The sequence below is a fragment of the Cetorhinus maximus genome, chromosome 18 (assembly GCF_964194155.1).
Source record: "Cetorhinus maximus chromosome 18, sCetMax3.hap1.1, whole genome shotgun sequence".
Classification (NCBI taxonomy): domain Eukaryota; kingdom Metazoa; phylum Chordata; class Chondrichthyes; order Lamniformes; family Cetorhinidae; genus Cetorhinus; species Cetorhinus maximus.
The window spans coordinates 93,221,007-93,241,856 of record NC_135896.1 but is presented as its reverse complement, the minus strand read 5'-3'; the positions used below and the strand labels follow the sequence as shown (position 1 = coordinate 93,241,856).

The following is a 20,850-nucleotide window of genomic DNA, read 5'->3' as shown; positions in this document are numbered from 1 at the left end:
CACCTTGAAGGAATGTATAGGTGCTGTAAACTATTTAATAGCTCTTTGAAGACTATCCATTGCCTATGTACAGTCACACCTTTTAATGTATTTTCCCAATCCACCTCAGCCAATTTGTCCCTCATGCCTTTATAATTTCCTTCATTCAACTTTAACACCCTTGCTTCAGAGTGAACTACCTCACTTTCAAACATAATGTAAAATTCTATCATATTGTGGTTACTCATCCCTAAAGGTTCTTTTACAACAAGATTATTAATTCACCCTTTTTCACTACATAATACTAGATCTAAAATAGCCTGTCCTCTAGTCAGCTCCTCAACATACTTCTTTAGAAAACCATCCCTAACATACTCCAGTAACTCATCTTCCACAACATCAGTGCTCAATTGGTTTATCCACTTGTTATGACACAGCAGTTGGTAAAGGCTGAGTTGTTTAAATCCCAGAGGGAAACTTAAATAACCGTCATAACCTATTTTTTCAATTGGTATGTTTGAGATGCAGCTTTGAATACAGGAATAAGACCACCAAGCCTCAAAAGGTATTTTTTTATATAAACTAAATTCAACAATTATTAATTTAACGACAAATTAAATACATACACATATCTACAAATTACTACCATAATAACTTTTAAACAAATTCCCAAATTAATCATTCCCAGGAAAATCTTCACCAGGGCAACAGCAACCCATAGACTTTAAACAGACACCAGGCAAAGCACATTTGACCTTATGAATTCAAAATGAGGTTCCTTGTAATTTGGTTCCTTTGCTGACACAGTTGTAGGCTCACAGGCTGATTAGATCTTAAATGCCTCTGATTTACACACACAAACTCCTTTCTGTTTATTCTTAGCTTCCCCTGTGAATGTTAATTTTCCATTGTATTACTAGATTTTAAAATTTTACCTCTCCTAACAATAATCCTTTCATTCCACTAATTTTATTAGTAATATTGTTCAATAATTAGCAATTAGTAACATTGCTTGCCGCGTCTCAGCTGGGTGCAAGATTTTACCCATTCTTTTGAATGGTTTATTCAACAAATGCAAATTTACACTTTATCTTCTCCTCCTTACGTTTATCTAATTAACATCTCAAAACTACTATACATCAAAGCACCCAAACTAGGTGGCTTTAATCCAATTAAGCCACACACAGACGCACACATAGGGACTCACATAGGCACACACTCTACTACAATTCCAATTTATAAATAAATTCCAATAACATTATAGACATTAATATCTCTTCATGACAGGTTGAAGTCGCCCATGATTACTGTATTGCCCATGCTACATGCTTCTCTCATCTCTTGATTAATACCATGCCCCACATTACCATTACTATTTGGTGGCCTATAAACAACTCCAATGCCTGTTGTTTCTTAGCTCCACCCAAGCAGATTCCACACATTGTTCTTCCAATCTGAGATCCTCCCTTACTGATGCACCAATCCCATCCCTTATTATCAGCGCAACTCCACCTCCTTTCCCTTCTTGTCTGTCCTTCCTGAAGTCGAATACCCTTGAATATTCAGTTCCCAGACTTGGTCACCATGCAGCTATGTTTCCGTAAAGGCAATTATATCATACCCACTTACCTCTATTTGTGCCTTTAGATCATCTACCTTATTGCGAATGTTGCGCACGTTCAGGTAGAGTGCCCTTAACTTTGTCTTTTTGACATCATTTCGCATTCGAAGCATACTCAATGCTCTGCTTTGTTTCTCCTGCCTTCTAGGCTCACTACTACTTCCTGTTACCAACTTTACTTTCTTCCAATTTGGGCCACCCCTCCGGTTCCCACTCCCCTGACAAGCTAGTTTAAACCCACCCCAACAGCACGAGCAAATGTCCCTGCGATTATATCAGTCCCAATTCTATTAAGGTGTAACCCGTCCAGCTTGTACAGGTCCCACCTGCCCCAGGACTGGTCCCAGTGCCTCAGAAATGTGATGCCCTCCCTCCTACACCAGTTCTCCAGCCACGTATTTAATCGATCAATTGTCTTATTCCTATGTTTACAAACACATGGCACTGGGAGTAATCCTGAGATTACTGCTCTTGAGGTCCTGCTTTTTAACTTCCTTCCTAACTCCCTGAAATCTACTTTCAGGACCTCATCCCTCTTCCGACCTATGTCATTGGTATCAATGTGGACCACGACTTCTGGCTGACCCCCTCTCCCCAAAGGATGTCCTGCAGCCGCTCTGTGACATCCTTGACCCTGGAACGAGGAAGGGAACACACCATCCTGGAGTCACGTTTACTGCTGCAGAAACGTCTGTCTGATCCCCCGACTATGGAATCCCTTATCACTACTGCCCTTCCATTCTTCTTCTTCCTCCCCGTACAGCTGAGCTGCCCGTGGTGCCACAGGCTTGGCTCTGGCTGCACTCCCCTGAGGAACCATCGCCCTCATCAGCATCCAAAATGGAAAACCGATTAGCCAGCAGGATAGACTCAGGCACTACCTGCCTGGTTTTCTCAGTCTGCCTGGCGGTCACCCATTCCCTCTCTGGCTGTACGCTTCTGACCTGTGATGTGGCCACCTCCCTAAACGTGCTATCCACATAGTCCTCTGCCACGTGGATGCACAACAGTGACTCCAGCTGCCGCTCAAGTTCTGAAACCTGGAGGTCAAGCTTGTGCAGCTGGTGACACTTCCTCCAGATGTGTTTGACTGGGACACGTGGTGCGCCCACAACACCAGGCGTACTGCAGGGTATACGCTCCACTTGGCCAAGCTCACCTGCTATCTGTAACTTTAAAAACTATTTATTATGCTTAGAGTAAGGAGGATGAGTAGAATAAATTACTAGTAACTTAACTTTACTACACTTGTACTAACTTTATCTTACTTTGGTTTACTTTATTACTTTATTTCACTTTGACTTGATTTAACTTTACTTCCCTACTGCTGTGTTCCTTACTGAAATCCAAGTAGCTACTTCTTTACATAGGATACATTTTTCTAGTTTTAAGCACACTCCCTAAATGCAGCTTAAAGTTTTCCTGTGATGTCATTCCTGGGTTTTTTTCAAACTCTGCCCGCTGCCCGAGTAGAGTGGTCCCTCGCAGGTCTGGCTGTCTCTGCTCCCGGAGAGTGAGTGAAGGCCCCGAGCCTCACCCTCTATTTATCTGCTGCCCGAGTAGAGGGGTCCCTCGCAGGTCTGGCTGTCTCTGCTCCCGGAGGGTGAGTGAAGGCCCCGAGCCTCACCCTCTATTTATCTGCTGCCCGAGTAGAGGGGTCCCTCGCAGGTCTGGCTGTCTCTGCTCCCGGAGGGTGAGTGAAGGCCCCGAGCCTCACCCTCTATTTATCTGCTGCCCGAGTAGAGTGGTCCCTTGGAGGTCCGGCCGTCTCCGCTCCCGGAAGGTGTGCGCAAACATACATAGACACATGTCTGGATCATCCCAAGAGATTAACACAAACGAAACTGAAATGCATAACTTAAAACCTATGATTAAAATTACACCCAAGCTTTCTCTTTAAAATCACATTAACTCTGACCTGACAGAACTAAAAATAATTTTGACTCTGTTGCCTATCAATTCATCTTGCACAAAAGTGATGAACTGTGGATTTCACTACGCAAGGAAAAGAGTCATACACACAAGTATCAGAGGTACAACAGTACAATATATACCGTATGCATAAAAAGCCCAGATTTAACTGAAATATTACAAATATCCTGTAGCTCATGAGACAGTCTAAAACTTGGAAACAAAGAGAGAGCTGCCACAGATCATTTTGCTATTTCGGAAAATCCTGGCACTGGGTCATACGGCCTGAAGGTGAATTTTTACAGCAAAAGCTCTTTGAGAGCCTGTGGGTGCATTTAAGGAGGTCAGAGCAGGGCAGAAGTCGGTTACCAATGACAACAATGCCAATGAAGGTAACCAATTAACTCGGTTCTCTATTTTCTCAAATAGAGAAAATTGGCTCTATTTTCCCTGAGCCAATAATTGCTACAAGACATTGGGGGGGAACTATGAGGAACCTGTTGTGGTTGCTCCACTGTTATTGCCATGCGTTTACCTTGCTTTTTAAAGCCTTTTCTATAGCTCCTCACAATGGTCGTGCTGTGCATGTAAAGGCTACTCTTAGTGGGGAGTGACTTAACCCAAATTATCTGATAATTCAACATTTTGAAGCACTAAACTTTCCTTTAACTTATCTGTAATACTCCCTTCAAATCATTGGATAACTCAGATTTCTTCCAGCACCAAAAAGCTTTGAATTGTCAGAAGTAAACTGTGTTATCTGGGCTTTTATACCGCACAATTGAATCCGAAGCCAGATAAAACTTTGAGGAGAAACAAAATGTGATAGTAAGGATGTGTATTATAGCTTCCCATATTACTGTATCATTAAACATAGAAAAACTAGGCCAGAATTTTACCTTGTTTGAGTGGGCGTGTGCTGGATTCCACAGAGCAAGAATTCACGCAGAAGACGGGCACTTGTTCCAACATCTTCGCACGCTTGCGCGATATTTCGCTTGGTGGGCAGGCATGGCAGTCGGAAGCACGCCCGTCGACAATTAAGTGGGCAATTAAGCCCATTGAGGAGCCAATTTAACGTGATTTTACGTGGCCCATCTGCTTTTATGATTGGCGGACGGGGCCAACCAGCCTGGGGTGGGCTTCACGTTTTTGCTACAACCTCAATCCAAGGCGGGATGAAATGTCCGGGGTGAAACATAACAAAAGGAATCTCTGATGACTGAGGTTTTTTTTTGAGTTCTGCTGTCAGGAGCTTGAAGTTGCAGCACAGACACACAGTTTGCTGCATTTATTTCTTCTCCTTTAATCTGCCCAGGTCTGCAGCCCCCTGAGGCAGCTCCGCAGCAGCCGTCTGCCTTCAGGGAGCTCGCTAGGAGGGGCCACCCTCACCCTCACCCTCACTTTCCTCGGTGCCCGCCCTCTTCCTGCCACTCCTTGGCAGCGCTGAACCTTTCTCAGTGTGCATTTAAATGCTGGCTACCCATTAGTTGGCCGGCTAGCGTGAAATTGCGTTTGGGGGGCCGATCGTGGTCGGAAGTGCATTTCGCATCCGCTTCCGGACCCGCCGATTGCACGCGCCCAACGAGTACAAGATTCAGGCCATAGGAATGAATCAGCCATTCAGCCCCTCCAGCCTGTTCCACCATTCAACGAGATCATGCTGATTTGCCACCAAACTCCACATACCGACCTATGCCCTGTATCCCTTAATACCTTTGGTGAACAGAAATCTATCAATCTCAGATTTCAAATTAAGAACTAATCCAGCATCAATTGCCATCTACAGAGGGGAGTTCCAAACTTCTGCCAATCTGTGTGTGCAGAAATGTTTCCTAACATCACTGCTGCAAGACCTGGCTCTATTATTTTGGCTATATCCCTCATCCTAGTCTCACCAGGCAGTAGAAATAGTTTCTCTCTATCTACCCTTTCAGTTGCTATTAATATCTTGAAAGCTTTGATTGAATCACCCCTTAATATAAATTCCAGGCTATTACAACCCTAATTTGTGGTTTATTATTGCTTACTTGGCAAATGCAAATCTCCGAAGCCGAGCGATAGCTTCCTCATTTGCTGTGTCTAAGGTGGTTAGTCTGTAGAGGGGACACTCCTCATCAATGTGCAGTATTGTTTGTGTCTTGGGGTTTGTACTGAGGCCCCAGTGGTGGAGGCTGGCTGTGCAGTGGCCCTGTCCTACCCTGAACCTATTTAGCAAGGCCCACTGTCACTGCGGTAATTCAAAGTCTGCCATTCGACAGATGAGGTTTGTCACAACTAACTTGTTCGTGGCTTCCTGTGTTTCCCATTCCTTGATCCAAAGGATGTCCGCTGGCAGATCTCAGCCAGGAAGGTTACAGCACCCACATGGGGTGCTGAGGAGGAAGGCGGGTTGAACAGGTCACCATGGAGTGCTAAGTGAGGTGCAGCACGATGGTTTCGACGAGCTTGTGGGTTTTCATCAGTCAGCAGCTGCGTGGGGGAGTGATGTTCGCGAGGACAGGAAGCCGGGGGCGGGGGAGGGGGATACTGAGCAGAGAGCTCAAGCTATGATATGCATCGTCGCATTCAATTGAGTGTCAACAAGATGTGTGGGTGATGACCTTTGCCAGATAGGTGCACAGTACTCTGCTGTGGAGTGTGATAGGCAAGTATGGAGGCCTGGAGTGTTGTGGCAGCCATTTGTGGTAATCCTGCCTCATAGTCTAACCCTCGAGTCCAGGTATCATTCTGGTAAATCTACGCTGCACTCCCTCTAAGGTTAACATCACCTTCCTAAGGTGTGGTGCCCAGAAATGCTCACAGTGACTCAAGGTCTAGTCTAAAGAGGCTTTGTTTAGCTAAACCACAATGTTTAACCCCTTGTACTCTCATACCCAAGGTATCAAGGCAATCATTGTAAAGTATTCTGATTTTTTCTCTGTACCTGCCCATGCCATTTTAATGATCTTTGTGCCCGGATCCCAAAGTTGTGGAATGAAAGTCTTAAGTATGAAACAATATTGAATTTATTTCACCAAATTAGAGTATTTGTTTTAAAAAGTGGAACTAACTTTTAGGTACTTAATTACCTAACTTGTTATAAGAACTTTCAAATATCTCACATCCCTCGTTAGCTCGCTCTGTGCTCAGTACTTATTAGTTGATGGCAATTCTTTCCCCTGTCCAGTCACAGATAAAATATAGAATCAGATTCATATCATTCCAATGGTAAACCCATTACTGTGACACTAATTCTATTGCTTAAACAAGAAGGATGTTATTAGGCAGACCTAATTACTCAATCTTTGCAGAAAAAGAGGTCATGGTGAACCCAGTGCCTTCGAAGTCAAAGAAGTGAGAAGTTTGACTTAATGAAGGGCAGGCAATCATTTTTAATAATTAACTGGTGAGCTAAGAGCAGGAAGCAATAAGATGAAAATAGTAACTAATCTTTTATGCTTCGGCTTGCTGCTTTAAAACAAGATCAACTCACAGCTGCTCCTGAAACCGACCCAATGTTGTTCATTTTTCCAAAGAGAGGAGGCAGTTTGTGACTCTGACCCAAAACGGGTGCGAATTTGACCCAACGTCAGCCCCACGCACAGAATGGTTTTGTCGGGCTCGGGCCTCATTTGAAGGCCCCCGTGGGGGCTCCGAGTGCTGCCGCGTTTCACTGCCGGCTGTAGCACAAAAGGAAACTAGTGCTTCCCATGTGGGCTGGAGGGCAGGTGGGGCCTGGGAGGAAGGGGAGGGTGGTGTGACGAGAGAGTCGATTCCCAAGGCAGTCAACCACCGACAGCAGCAGCCTGTGTGCTCCTCCTGACTTTACACAAAGTTTGCGTCTACTTCCGCATCCACAATAGATCCCAGTGAGGAACGCTGGTTAGACTGCTCAACACCAGGTTTTTTTTTTTCATTCATTCATGGGATGTGGGCATTGCTGGCTAGACCAGCATTTATTGCCCATCCCTAATTGTCCTTGTTCAGAGGGCATTTAAGAATCAACCTCATTGCTGTGGGTCTGGAGTCACATGTAGGCCAGACCAGGTAAGGACGGCAAATTTCCTTCCCTAAAGGACATTAGTGAACCAGATGGGTTTTTTTTTTTATGTGGCAATTGGCAATGGTTTCATGGTCATCATCAGGCTTTTATCATCAGGTACACCCACAGTGCTGTTGGGAAGGGAGTTCCAGCATTTTGGTCCAGCGACAGTGAAGGGACAGCGATGTAGTTCCAAGTCAGGGTGTTGTGTGGCTTGTGGGGGGGAGCTGGCAGGTGGTGGTGTTCCCCCCCATCTGCTGGCCTTGTCCTTTCATGCAGTAGAGGTCACAGGCTTGGAAAATGTCGCTCAAGGCTCATTAAGGCTTATTAAATACTTGGCCATCCTTGCCCATTCTGCAGCAGGGCACAAATCGCAAAAAGTAACGTGACCTGGAACTCAGGTCAGGCTTCACCTAAAAAAAAAGCCTTCTGAAAAAATTCAACTGCAAAATTCATGTACATACACTCACACCCAGAAGGAATTGCACATTGGGTATTTGGGTTTCTCAGGTGCTCTCAAAATGTCAACACTGCTCCTCTAGTTACAGGACAAGGCGCCATCTAAATAGAATGGGGTACACACATTTGAAGGTTGGCTCCATGTGTTCAGGGTGTTAAGTTCCTTTTGAAAGGCTACAATGCAAATTATTGACATTGAGTGCATTGGTAAGTGGGGAAGGGACACATGTCCTCTTCCAAAATCAAGATGGGGGCAATCTTCTTCACGGTCTTTCCCCCAACTACCTCGCTGACCCCAGCGTATGTAACAGCACGTAATAGATCGCTATAAACAAACAACATTTACTCAAGATCAAGGATGTGGTACACACAAAGCCTAAGGGAGCACTGAGGTAAAGCAAAAGATTTTTATAGCATCTTTCACATCCTCCACCCCCACAAATGTTCCAAAGCACTTTACAGCCAATGCATTACTTTTGAACCGCCTTTGTCATTCTTGTTTTTTGGGTTAACATGTATTCCTCAATCAACACCTTCAACAAAGTTAATATAAAATACACTGGTTGCACATCAACTGATCACTTGGAGGCAATAAATTGGGTTTAGTTTATCATTTTGGCCACAGTTTCCTTCTTCAGTTTCAGAACAAGGTGCCAACACATGCCTTTTTCATCTGCTCCCACTTACAGCCTGAAATACTGCCATTGGAATACTTTCAAAGCTGCCTGCCCAGCATTCATTTTATATGAACTCGTCAGAGTGACTGGATGCTGCAGTTTGCAGCTAGGTACTCTGAGGTAGAGGAGGAGAGGAGGAGTAAGTTGGTACTAGGGGAGCAGCTTTACAGGTTGTCTCGTGAGGCTTATTCCTGTTTTGTTGAACTCTTGGGAATACTTTCCTTGCCCTTGGCTTGGCTACCTTTATTTTATGTATTTCATTTCAACTGTGTCCTCCCTTCAAGGCTACCCATAGAATGTCCTGCTTAAGCGGAAGAGTGTCGTTTATGGTGTCCAAATGACCAAGTGGTTTAATTACAATTGTGAGATGGATGTAAATTATTGACTGATACCAAAATGCAAGCGCAGCGCTTCAGCATAGTGCATTCGTTAAATTGCAGCAAATCCAAAATTGCAACTACTCAACTAACAACTTGATTTTATTCTCAATTACATTGTAATTAGCTTCACTTGACTAGTGCCATGCAGTGTCTTAAGAGAGGAGTTCTAATTCTTCTGGGCAAAAGCAACCAGACAGAACGGCCACTGAAATTTTATTTGAACATTTTAACATATCACAAGACCAGGATATCAGTATCTGAGATAAGTATAAATTTGTTCATCATTGTTCATCATTTTCTGTTAGATGTTACATTCAAGTTTCTTTCACAGTGGGACAGCTCTTAAGTTTGGAGTTCTGCAAATGTCTAGCTATTCCCCAATATGTTCATTTCTGATGAATATTTCTATTCATTTATGTGGGGGTTATTGATGAAGAATGAACTATGCTTCCATTGGGGACATAAGTGTCAACAGGGAATCTGACTAGATCAGGGATAGTGCAGGCTGTTCCTGTATCCTACCTCAACAATATGCTTCATAACATATCGATCATTTTTCACTTCTTATGCCAGCCATATCCTTCTGACCTCCAAGGTTGGCAAATTTTGCTTGATTTTGAGAGTCTCATTCACTAGTTGAGACTGATAAGAAGTACCCTTTATAGGACTCCTGCTGTCAGCTGAGAGTAGAAACTTTCATCCCATTTGTCTTGACAAGATGGAGACCTGATCCACAGGTAAAAGGGCCAGCATCGAACTCATTGTGTCATCCAGTAATCTCCTTTTTCAAAATCAAAAAAGGGCCTAAAATCCACTGGGAGAATTGAATCACATATGGCATTTCGTGAACGCCTAACAAAGAAATCCTTTGAGGAACTGGCCGACACAATGGGGGCTGATAAAGCATGAATGCCTGAGGCTTTCAACACACCTGACAAACCACACCTGACAAACTCACTGTGCAACAATGTGACCACTTGGCTCCTGGCACTGGAGAGTGCTCCTGAAGGACAGGCTGAGTGAAGCAGAGGCTAATTCAAAGCTAATTAGTGTGGGATGAGCAAACACCAGTCAAAGTTTGCAGAAAATCTAATGAGGCCTTAACAAGGTACAGAGAAACAATTGACATGAATACAATATGTCAAAGATCAAAAGTGCACCTTGAACATGTGGACAAGTGTTCGCCAGCCAGTTATTACACCAATTCATAACTAATCAAATGTGAGCTGTGTTCTTTCAATTGTTTAATCTTTATTTTGAGTGGCAGTAAAAAGTAGCCAGGGCTGATTTTATACGTTTTTAATGGAAATTGGATCAAAGTGCTTATTTTCACTAAAAGAAATCCCCTATGATCTAGAAAAAGCTTATCCTTTGAAATAAGTGCTTCAATTAAAAATGGTACAAGGATCTATCTGACAGTAAAAGTCCACTGAAGTACAATTTTGTTTTACACAGGAAGGTGTATCCCCAATTACCCACCACTATTGAAGAAAGTATAAGGCTTGCATTGAGCACACACCTATCCTACTTCAGTGTTCAGGTTTTGTTACAGACGCAGAACAATATTAAAATGAAGACAGTGCATCTGACCTGTAAAGTTCCAAGTGCCTTCGCAAGTTTGCAAAGCTGTACAAGTTTGCCTGCATTTGCTTAATTATGCCAGTGGCATTACAGGATCAGTCAGGCTAAGAACTAGTTCATTTATTGGTTAAACATTGCATTAGTGCTCAGGCTACCCAGGAGCAATGTTGTGGGAGGGTCTGTATAAACCGTGCAGGAGGCAGGATACACTGGCTTTAGAACTGGCAATTAACTCCTCATTATTTCCTTTAGAAACAAAATGCCTTCTTGTTATGTCAGCTCCAGCACAACAGCTACTGGAACAGCCCGAGATTGGAGAGGGAAAGTGCTGGGAGCAGTGAGGATGAGGAAAAAGCTGTCAGCTCCCATTTTCTTTCCTCTCACCCATCGAAGTCTAATGATACAAATCCACTTACACTATGAGAATCAAACAAATCAGTTCTGTTTCCTTATATCCCGGAGTGGGAAAACCGCACTTTACGACAGATTGGGACAAACTATTTTCCGAGCGTTTGTGAGATGACAAAGGAGCCTCTTTTTAATTCTTGGGCAAGAGGCATCACTGACAAGGCCAGCATTTATTGTCCGTCCTTAATAGCTCTAGAGGAGGTGGTGGAGAACTTCCTTCTTGAACCACTGCAGTCCATGCAGTGAAGAGGCTCCCATGGGTGCTGTTAGGTAGGAAGTTTAACACAGCTGTGTCCTGAATGGTGTCGAACATTTTGTATTATTGCAGCTGTACTCAAACAGAAAAGTGGACTGCACTCCATCAAACTACTGATTTGTGCCTTATGCGCTTTCCAATTAGGTTTGCCCACCCCTCCCACTCTAATCCTTCATGATTAGCACCAAAGGGTACATTTCTCACCTGCATTTAGTTCTTCCAGTTGCAGTTTTAATAACAGTTTTTGATGACTGTCAGGTTAATAGAACAGCATTAAAGAGGGCTCACTTGCTGAACAAACAGTGCTAGAGAAATGTTACAAACTCATTTTCAGAAGGAACAAAGGCAGCCTTCATTGAAATAAAAACAAGCATAAATTGTACGAGGTGTAATGTTTTAAGTTAGATATCACGGCTTTCAGCACTCAGTTGGATAGGTGAGAAGAGTCCACGTCGTCCATGTATTACAGAAGGAGGGATTTCTCATTTATTTGAAGACTGTGTAAATCAATAGCGTTTAGGAATTTGCATTGGGCTTAACATTTCTCTGTTGACCCCATAAACAATACTGACCACACACAATTCAATTAAATAGTAGCAGCTTTATTAGCTACAAATCACACTTCAAGACCCAGAGATCCCTTAGAACTGATGGAAAAGCACTTGGTGCATAAATTGCAATATTGATGAAGTGAAATAATGGTCCTGTTGAATCAGTGTGCAAGAAACATCAGTTATCTCGTTTGCATTTGCTCTGCACTGATGATATTTTGCAGGCTTGGCACCTATAGCTGTCATTTGTTCCTGGTTATTAGAGCAAACCAATTGCTTTCTGTCCAAATCAACTGATACCCCTGGTTGGTTAACAGACCTTTATCTGTTTCCCAGGGAATTAATGATGTATACAGAGGTATAAGAATGCTACTGAAAGTCATTTTGTGCATTAATACATGATTCCATGCTTACATTACAAGTGAACAATTCACAATCAGCGTCATTATGTTCTGGGTCAGGCTTTTTATGCATCATTGGAACAGGAGTAAGGCATTTGGTCCCTTGAGCCTTTTCCGGTATCCTATTGGAGCACGGTTGATCTGTACCCTCAGCTACATTTGTTCACCTTTGCTTCATAGCCTTTGATCCACTCACATAACAAAAATATATCAATCTCAGCCTTCAACTGACCCCTCAGATAAACCTTTTAAGGCCACAGAGTTGCAGATTTCCACCACTCTTCATGTGTAAAAATGCTTCCTGACTTCATTCCTAGCAGGGTGAGCTCTAATTTTATTATGGCCCCAAATCCTGGATTCCTTCAATAAAGAGATCCTTTGTATCTAATGTACCAAAACAATTTATAATTTTAAACACTTCGATCAGATCGCCCCCTCAACCCTGTAAACTCAATGGAACACGCAACATGTTCTCACAACTTAACCCTTTCACTTTGGGGAACCTGTGCTGTACTCACTCCAAAGCCCACATTTTTCTCCAGGTGAACTGTTCAAAGCTAAGCACCACACTCCAAAGTGAGGTTTGACCAAGTTCTGTACACCTGAAGCATAAATTCCCCCTCTTTGGCTGGGATTTTCGGGCCCCGGTTCCACCCCATGGCAGATGCGCTGAGCCATTCGAATCTCCGCCTACTTTGGCGGGACCGGAAGATCCAGCAGGAAGGGCCGGAAAATCCCGCCCTTTGTATTCTAAACCACTTGAATAAAGACCACGTTACATTAGCCTTTTAAATTACTTTTTGCATCAGTCCACTAGCTTTTAGTGATTTGTGTAGATGGGCACCTAATTCCTTTCACTTGCCCACAATTCCTAATCAATCGTCAGTTAGATAATATTCCAATTTGCCTTCTGTGGATCCAAAGAAGATGACTTCAAACTTTCCCACACTGAACTCCATATGCCACGGTTTTGCCCACACACACACTTAATCCATCAGTGTTCCACCATAACTTCCTCTGTCTAGCCACAACTCACTGTAACTTGTAGTGTCATCTACAAATTTATACAACGCTTTATTCCTTCATCCAAGTTATTAATAAACATGCTGAAAAGCTGAAGCTCTCAGGCAGATCTCTAGCGAACACCAGTCATCACATCTGAGGAGAGAGTGTTCTCTTTGTCCAAACTCGGTTTCCTACCTTCAAACCCAAGACTAACCCATGCCACACGGTTATCCTGAATTGTGTGTGGTTTCATTTCAGATCGTTTCTTTTGCGGAACCTTCTCAAAAACCCATGTCGCCAATATTCATAGACACTCTCATCCCCTCAAAAAGAAAGTCAATGACTTTACTGTTTATGAATCCATGCTGATTCTCTGACCAACCGCATACTTGTCATCCAGTGCTCAGTCTCACTGTCCCTGACAATAGTTTCTAGTAACTTCCATATAAGTTATGCTAAACTAACAAGTGCACTTGGTTTCTCCTTCCCTCCTTAATTAATAGAGTACATTATTGTAATCACTCTGTAGAATAGTTTAGACCGACCACAAAATCTGGTGGTTATCCTTAGATTAGCAGCACCTCAATAAGGCGTACCCTAAAAATATATTTATTCTATCCATTCCACGTTCTGTTTTAAGAGATATAAATTATTTCCTGATGTCAAATGGGTATTTCAACAAAGTCCCCGACCTCACCAACAAGTTTCATTATGAATACATCTATAAAATAAGTTAACACAATTCCAGTCTGCCATTGTTGTCGGCAACGCCACTAACTGGAGCCCCTGGCGCACTGTGACCCTTCCCCTACTCCTCCCGCCTCCTACCTACCTCAGTGACTCTGCCATCCTCCGCAGATCTTCATTTTGCTGTTTCAAACGCTCGAGTTTTGCGAGTATCTTGGACAGTTCTCTGCTGGAGCGATCCGGCTGGTCGCTGTCTCTGACTAAATGCCCGCCTATATAGAATAACAAAGTCCCCCAGGCAAGAAGGATCAACATTATCCACCGCCAGGAGCCAGTCCATGGCCGCATCTTCAGCTGGTCAAGTCCACAGTCGCTGCTCACAGGTCAAAAACTTGACATGCTTTGGGGATCTGTGTGGAGATGAATGAGTCGCTGTCTTTCTCTCCCTCAGAGCATTGTGCCAGGAATCCACGCAGCTCCTAAAATTTCTTGCAGCACTCTTTTTTTCAAATGAACCTTCCCCTTGATTTGACAACCAGAAAATTCACTTATTAAAAGCCTCTCATTTCGACACACTGCAGAAAGAGAAGAAAAAGAGCACATAATTGGATTAATTATATGACTTACAAATAATGGTCCACATGTGAAAGCAATTACACTGAAAGCCTAGAAAGCGTTGTATGGGGGAGTGCCAGATTTCTCAGCCTGTCCTATGAGCTCCAGAAGGGCAAGTCTCTTCAGTTCATCTGGTTAATCCGTACAGTATATTAAAAATCCTCGCAGATAAACATAGCAAATAACACTGAACCGTAGTCAGACTTCGGCTAGGAAGGCATTACATTGGCAGAGGCTTTGAAGGCTGCTGCAATGAGATAGAATGCGCTGCATTTTAACTCAAAGCGCTGAGAATTATTCAAAGGCCCTCACAAATGGTGAAAAAAAATAAATTATACTGAATTGGAAAATATATTCTGGTCTTTTGTGTCCTTCAAAGGAGTAAATTATACTTGAAGATTGATCTAAAATCATGATCAACCCTGCTGGTTAATCATAAAGCCATGTATGATGGTTCTCAGACTCGCAGCTCATTTTCACCCTGTATCACAGCGGGATACCCAGCAGGTCTTGCACGCGTCGAGTGCCTAGAAGGGCCTTCCCCCAAACCCAATGAAAATCAGTCCATGATCTTATTAAAATGACAAGCTTCTATCGACAGTGGTGTGTGCAGAGTGTAAATGTTTGCCACTTAAAACGAGAAACAAATGTGCTCAAAAATTAGAATTATGTGGGATTGGGGATTGGAAACACGTTAACCTTTGGGCTTTTTAGTCTTCAGGGAAATAGTGAATAATCTGCTTGGCCTTTGTGTGATTTACAAGGCCAAAGCTCACATACGTTTGAAGGGGGGGTTATCCAATGCAACATCAAGGGTGACTAATGCTTCACCAAAATATTTCCGATGAGTTTCAAATCCACGAAGTAGATATGTCTTAGAAGCTTTGAAAATTAGCATTATTGTGACAAAAGGATTGCCAAACTGAACCCCATTCTGTTTAGCTCTTGATTTGCAAAATGGAACAACAACTTGCATCTACCTCCTCTGAATGTGTCGGGAGCATGGCTTAAATGTCAAAATATTCATGGACAATGACGAATTGATGTGGGTACGTGTAGGGAGTAAAGAAAAACAGCACACTTAACAAAATAAAAATGCAAACCTATATCACAAAAAGCCCTGAGAAGAATCTAGACTTAAGGAGTGGGTACAACACAATTTCTGAATATAATGGGGTATCTTCAAATGCCAAGAGAGTATTTCAACAAAGCATTAATATTTAGACAATACTGTGGAAGGATGGGTGTCCATTGGTTTCCAGTATTTTGTTAAGTCTACAGTTAAATTGCAACTTTACAGAATTCCATTCAACAGTAAGTGACAAAGTCAATTCTAAACGGCTTAGCTGTGTCCAATACAGTAACATTCTTTGCTGACAAAAAAGGCAATAGTTAATCTCGGTGGTCCAGATTCCAACATGATAATAACAATACAGAATACAAAGAAGAGGCAAAAACACCCCAACATTGGCCCAGTGCATACAATTATTAAACATGCAAATACCTGATGTCGAAAGCAATGTTGGAAAGAAAACACTAATAAAATCAGAGTATCCTGATTTACGAGGTAAGACATCAATAATTTCTGGACTTGTGCAATTTAAACATCATTAATCGACAAACATGTTAAAGCTCTAAACTAACTGAGCGTTTGTAGGATATAAAATTGAATTGTGTTTGGGCCATTAAAACGTATGCAAAACCTTCCACAAACAAAGCAACTTCTAAAAGAACCTCTGAACTATATAAAAAACTATGGATTTAAGCAGCAAATGTGTAACAGTACAGCAGTCAGTAACTTGTGTCCGAGTTCGAAAACAAAATGGCCCTATCTGATTTGTCTGGTGTGATCTGCAGGTAAAGTTTGTTGCGTTTCAAAGAATTCCTTCTCATTTGATTTTCACGTTTCTGCACTTTCTAATGATGTTTAAATCATTGCGCTATCCTCCATCTTCAGGTCTGTAGCTTGTGCCAAAGAAGCATTAAGTGGTGCCCAGTAAAGTTGAGGTTTTCAAACCTCTCCGCTGTGGATTCGGACAAGTGCAGACAAACTCCTGGGAACCTTCACCCAACACTGGCAATGCCCGGGGACCTCCTGCAAATACCAACGCAGTTCAAAGGACCTCTTGGAAGTACTGATACTGAAACACTGACATAGAAAAACCAGTAGTCCCAGTCGGAGTTCGAGTGCACATTTGACCTCCTCGAGGAGGTAAATACACTTCACGATCAAGAACATGGGGTAACGTATCCAGTGAGGCTCTAAAAGCCACCACATTTCAGTGTCCCCGAGCGACCTACGCTTGCTGGAGAGCAAGAATATCTAGCCTTTCCCACTAAGTCGCATAACAACAGAGCCCCCCGCCACCCCACAGTGAGAAGACTCTCACCTTCCCCATCACTGTACAAGATTCACATGAACACTGTTACAATCTCCGTGGAAAAAACATAAACCAGAAAAAAACCAAATTTACTGATGACCTCCCCAAATGAAGGCGTCAGCAACAAGATTTCACCTTTTGTAACTTTTACTTTAACATGAAATCAGACCCAACGTAAATTAAACATGAATGAACAGGCAAATGATACTTTCAATAAAAATGCAAATTTCACTTTAAATAGTCAACACAACAAAGGTACATCTTACACAACCACAAGCCCCCACAACGTTCAATCCCCATCCCCTCCCCCGCTGACCCCTCAAAGGTTTCACAGGGATTATTATCATCAGCAAGGCACACTTCAATGAACTGTTCTCCACGAGGAAGAGGCCAGTTTTTTCTGTTTGGCAGAAAAGGAGACGGGAGCTCTTGGAGGTACCGTGCAAGCTGGGGAAAAAGGGCTAAAACCTGGAAAGTTGTGTGAATAGCTCGGATATCGAAATAAATTTAAAAATAGGTAGGAAAAGAAAAATATATATTTTTTTAAATTATAAATTATTGGAAAAAGAGGGATTGGAAAGGGGGTGGGGATGGAGGAGAGAGTTCATGATCTGAAACAGATCATGGACTCTCTCCTCCATCCCCACCCCCTTTTTAAATTTATTTCGATCTATTGTTTTATCTCCACCTTTTAGCCCATTTCAATCCCTTCCCCCCACCCCACCCCCACTAGGGCTACCTGTCACTAGCTTGTCCTGCTTGCTACCCTTAACGTCCCCATTAGCACATGACTTAGATAATATCACCACCGTCAACACCCCTTTGTCCTTTTGACTATGACATCTTTGGCAATCTCTTCTTTGCCTCCATCTATCACTGCACCCCTATCCAGCTCTACCGGTCCCACCCCCCCTCAGCCAGCTTATATTTCACCTCATTTCTCTATTTCCTTAGTTCTGTTGAAGAGTCATACGGGCTCGAAATGTCAACTGTATTCCTCTCCGCAGATGCTGTCAGACCTGCTGAGTTTTTCCAGGTATTTTTGTTTTTGCTATATAAATACAAAGGTGTTTCTGCATAGCCCCACAGTGTTGAGATAAGGTAAAGGGCAGTTTCACTCTCATTATAAAAGGCATCAAATGTAAAGCATACTGATGTGGGAGGACTTCTGGGTATCCAGAGCACTCAGGCAGAACCATCCTAGAGCCATGTATCTAAACTTGACCAATATGAAAGAAACCATGCACCCAAAAAAGACAAGCGACTTTCTACTCAAACCCATGAAAAGTTTCTCCTGAATCCATCAAACCTGGTCCAACTCATTTGAGGCCTATATGCATCATTGACTACTGCATGCCAGTTCACCTTTAAACATCTGTCACATCACCTATAAATCTCCTTATTTAATTAAAGATATCATTGCATTAGAAGCAGTGTAGAGAAGGTTCACTCAGCTGATTCCTGGGATGAAGGGGTTATCTTACGAGGAAAGGCTGGGCAGGTTAGGCCTGCATCTGTCGGAGTTTAGAAGAATGAGAGGTGATCTTATTGAAACATACAAGGTCCTGAGGGAACCTGACAGGGTAGATACTGGGAGGATATTTCCTCTTGTGGGAGAGACTAGAACTAGGGGACGCAGTTTCAAAATAGAGAACTCCCATTTAAGATGGAGATGAGGAGATTTTTTTCTCTCAGAGGGTCAATGGTCTGAGGAATTCCCTTCCCCAGAGAACAGTGGAGGCTGGGTCATTGAATATTTCTAAGGCTGAGTTAGATAGATTCTTGACTGACAAGGGAGTCAAAAGGTATAGGGGCAGGCAGGAAAGTAGAATTGAGGCCACAGTCAGACCAGCCATGATCTTATCAAGGGCAGAGCAGGCTCGAGGGGCTGAATGGCCTACTCCTGTTCCCGATTTGTATGTCCATATGTATTGAGTTCGGACAAGAACAGTGACAGTAATTCACAATGAAGAAGTTAAACTAGCCTCATGCTCCCACAAGATCAACAAGGAATTCATGGACATGGGTGACAACTGTATGTCTGAGTCCCAAGTGTTCTTTCAGGCAACACCCCACCACATTGCCAACTCTCCTAGGTGTAGCACAGGCAATGCAATCACAGGAAATGTAATTACAATACCTCCAGCCTGAGAAAGCTCTGAACCGATAAATCAGCCAATTTCTACAAAGCCCTACTCCCACACCCTTCCATCATACTGAAAAGCCTAGGAAATATGTCCCTGACAGATACAAAATAACCACAATCACACCAATACAGGACCACATTCTCTGCTCATCTGATATACTCGACTTCTGATCAACACTAAGTTCAAAATAACATCCAAGATTTTGTCAACAAACTGAACTCAACTCCCCTGGCTTGGTCAATGTTAGGCAAATAATCCTGGATACATCACAGGGACGTTCCACTGCTACAGCAACAACTCTCCCACCCTTGAGCTTTCTACAGACGCAGAGACGCCTTCAATAAAACAGAGCAAAACTTCCTTTTTATCATACTTGGAAAGAATAGCTTTCTATGACAAGCTCATTGTGTGAAAGAATCCAAAATTGCAACTTCACGTCTGCTGTGTGCACCAAAGGCCTCAGTTTCTCTGCACTCCCTTCCAATGAGGGGCAATGCAAGAATGTCCAACATTCACAGCCTCTTGCTCCAGGCATTGATCTCCTGTTGGCCAGTCAATTGAGTTCAGACCTTCATTGAGAAAAGACTGATAGAGCAGAATATAATGTATCACTATGGCGATGATGCTGTGTAAATGATGAAGCTCCTCACTGCACTCCCCAAGATCAAAGCTTCTGTTCTGCTCTCAATGTAGATGCTCTGTGATTCCAAAACCAAATGCATTTTTCTTACTCTGGATATCACCATACATACTTAAGAGTTTCATCCCTTTGCGTAGTCAGAAATTGGGTACAAACTAAGAGGAATTAGAACAGTTCCCAATATCTCTATGCCATACAAAATAAACTAAGTCATCCTGAATTTCGGGTCCACATTTCCACTGACCTGGTAAGAATGGAACAGCCTCAGGAGCGCAAGCACATCAGGAACGAACTTACTTCCAGGAATCTTCCAACTTTCCGAGTTGCTGCCAGAGTCCTGAGTTAGCAAATGGGGTCTTGACAGATTTGTATGGACAGGCAAGAAATACTTCACTGCCTTTGACTCCCAAACAAAAGTCCTAGCCTGTCTACCAGGAAGTTCAACTCTGTGCAATGGGACCAGGATTCTAGGCCACTTACACAACCCTTAGCCAGGTCTGGCGCTCACACTACCAAAGGAACCCCGCCCTACATAACCTACTTTTCACAGCACTGCAAAGAAGCTCAGAGACTTCGATTCATCCTATAACAACAACAATGCCAATGTCCTGGTCAATGGATCCTTGAGCTACTGTGACCTAAAAGGGTGTTGGTGACCATATGACTTCCATGGGATTGGTCCATGATTATGCTTGGCAAAGTACTGCAGTGGTTTGCTGTTGCCTTCTGCGGTATGGCTGAGAAGGAAACTCTCCCACTCTTACCGCCTGCCATCAGGCATGTTGGAATGATTACCAGGTTGATACTCAACCTGTTTGGTCAGGAAGCACACCTTCCATGGCCATCAAGTTCTGAAGTGGGACTTGAACCCAGAGCTTTAGGCCCAAAGGTAGGGACGCTACCCACTGTGCCACAAGATCCCCTGGTCAATAGATAGATAAGAAATGGAAATTCTATGAATATTCTCTCTCTAGGGGCACAGGTGAGACCACCCTGGCTGACATCAAGTAATGCAGCACAAACCTGCAACTTTCCTTCTCTGTGGATCTCCAACACTCCTGGCCTTAATCGACTGAGTACGTTAAGGGGGAGACGGTGGCATAGTGGTAATGTCTCTGGACTAATAA

At 43.1% G+C, this 20,850-nt stretch overlaps 1 protein-coding gene across 10 annotated transcripts in view; it reads right to left on the bottom strand.

Moving 5' to 3' along the window:
* Positions 1-20,850, bottom strand: part of LOC144693363 (alpha-(1,6)-fucosyltransferase) — a 726,743-nt gene that overhangs the window by 189,491 nt on the left and 516,402 nt on the right. For all 10 annotated transcript variants that reach the window (XM_078563197.1, XM_078563195.1, XM_078563204.1 and 7 more), the window contains one exon: positions 14,086-14,515. In XM_078563197.1, coding sequence (XP_078419323.1) covers positions 14,086-14,288 — 203 coding nt within the window. In that variant the 5' untranslated portion in view covers positions 14,289-14,515. The remainder of the gene's footprint in view (positions 1-14,085; positions 14,516-20,850) is intronic.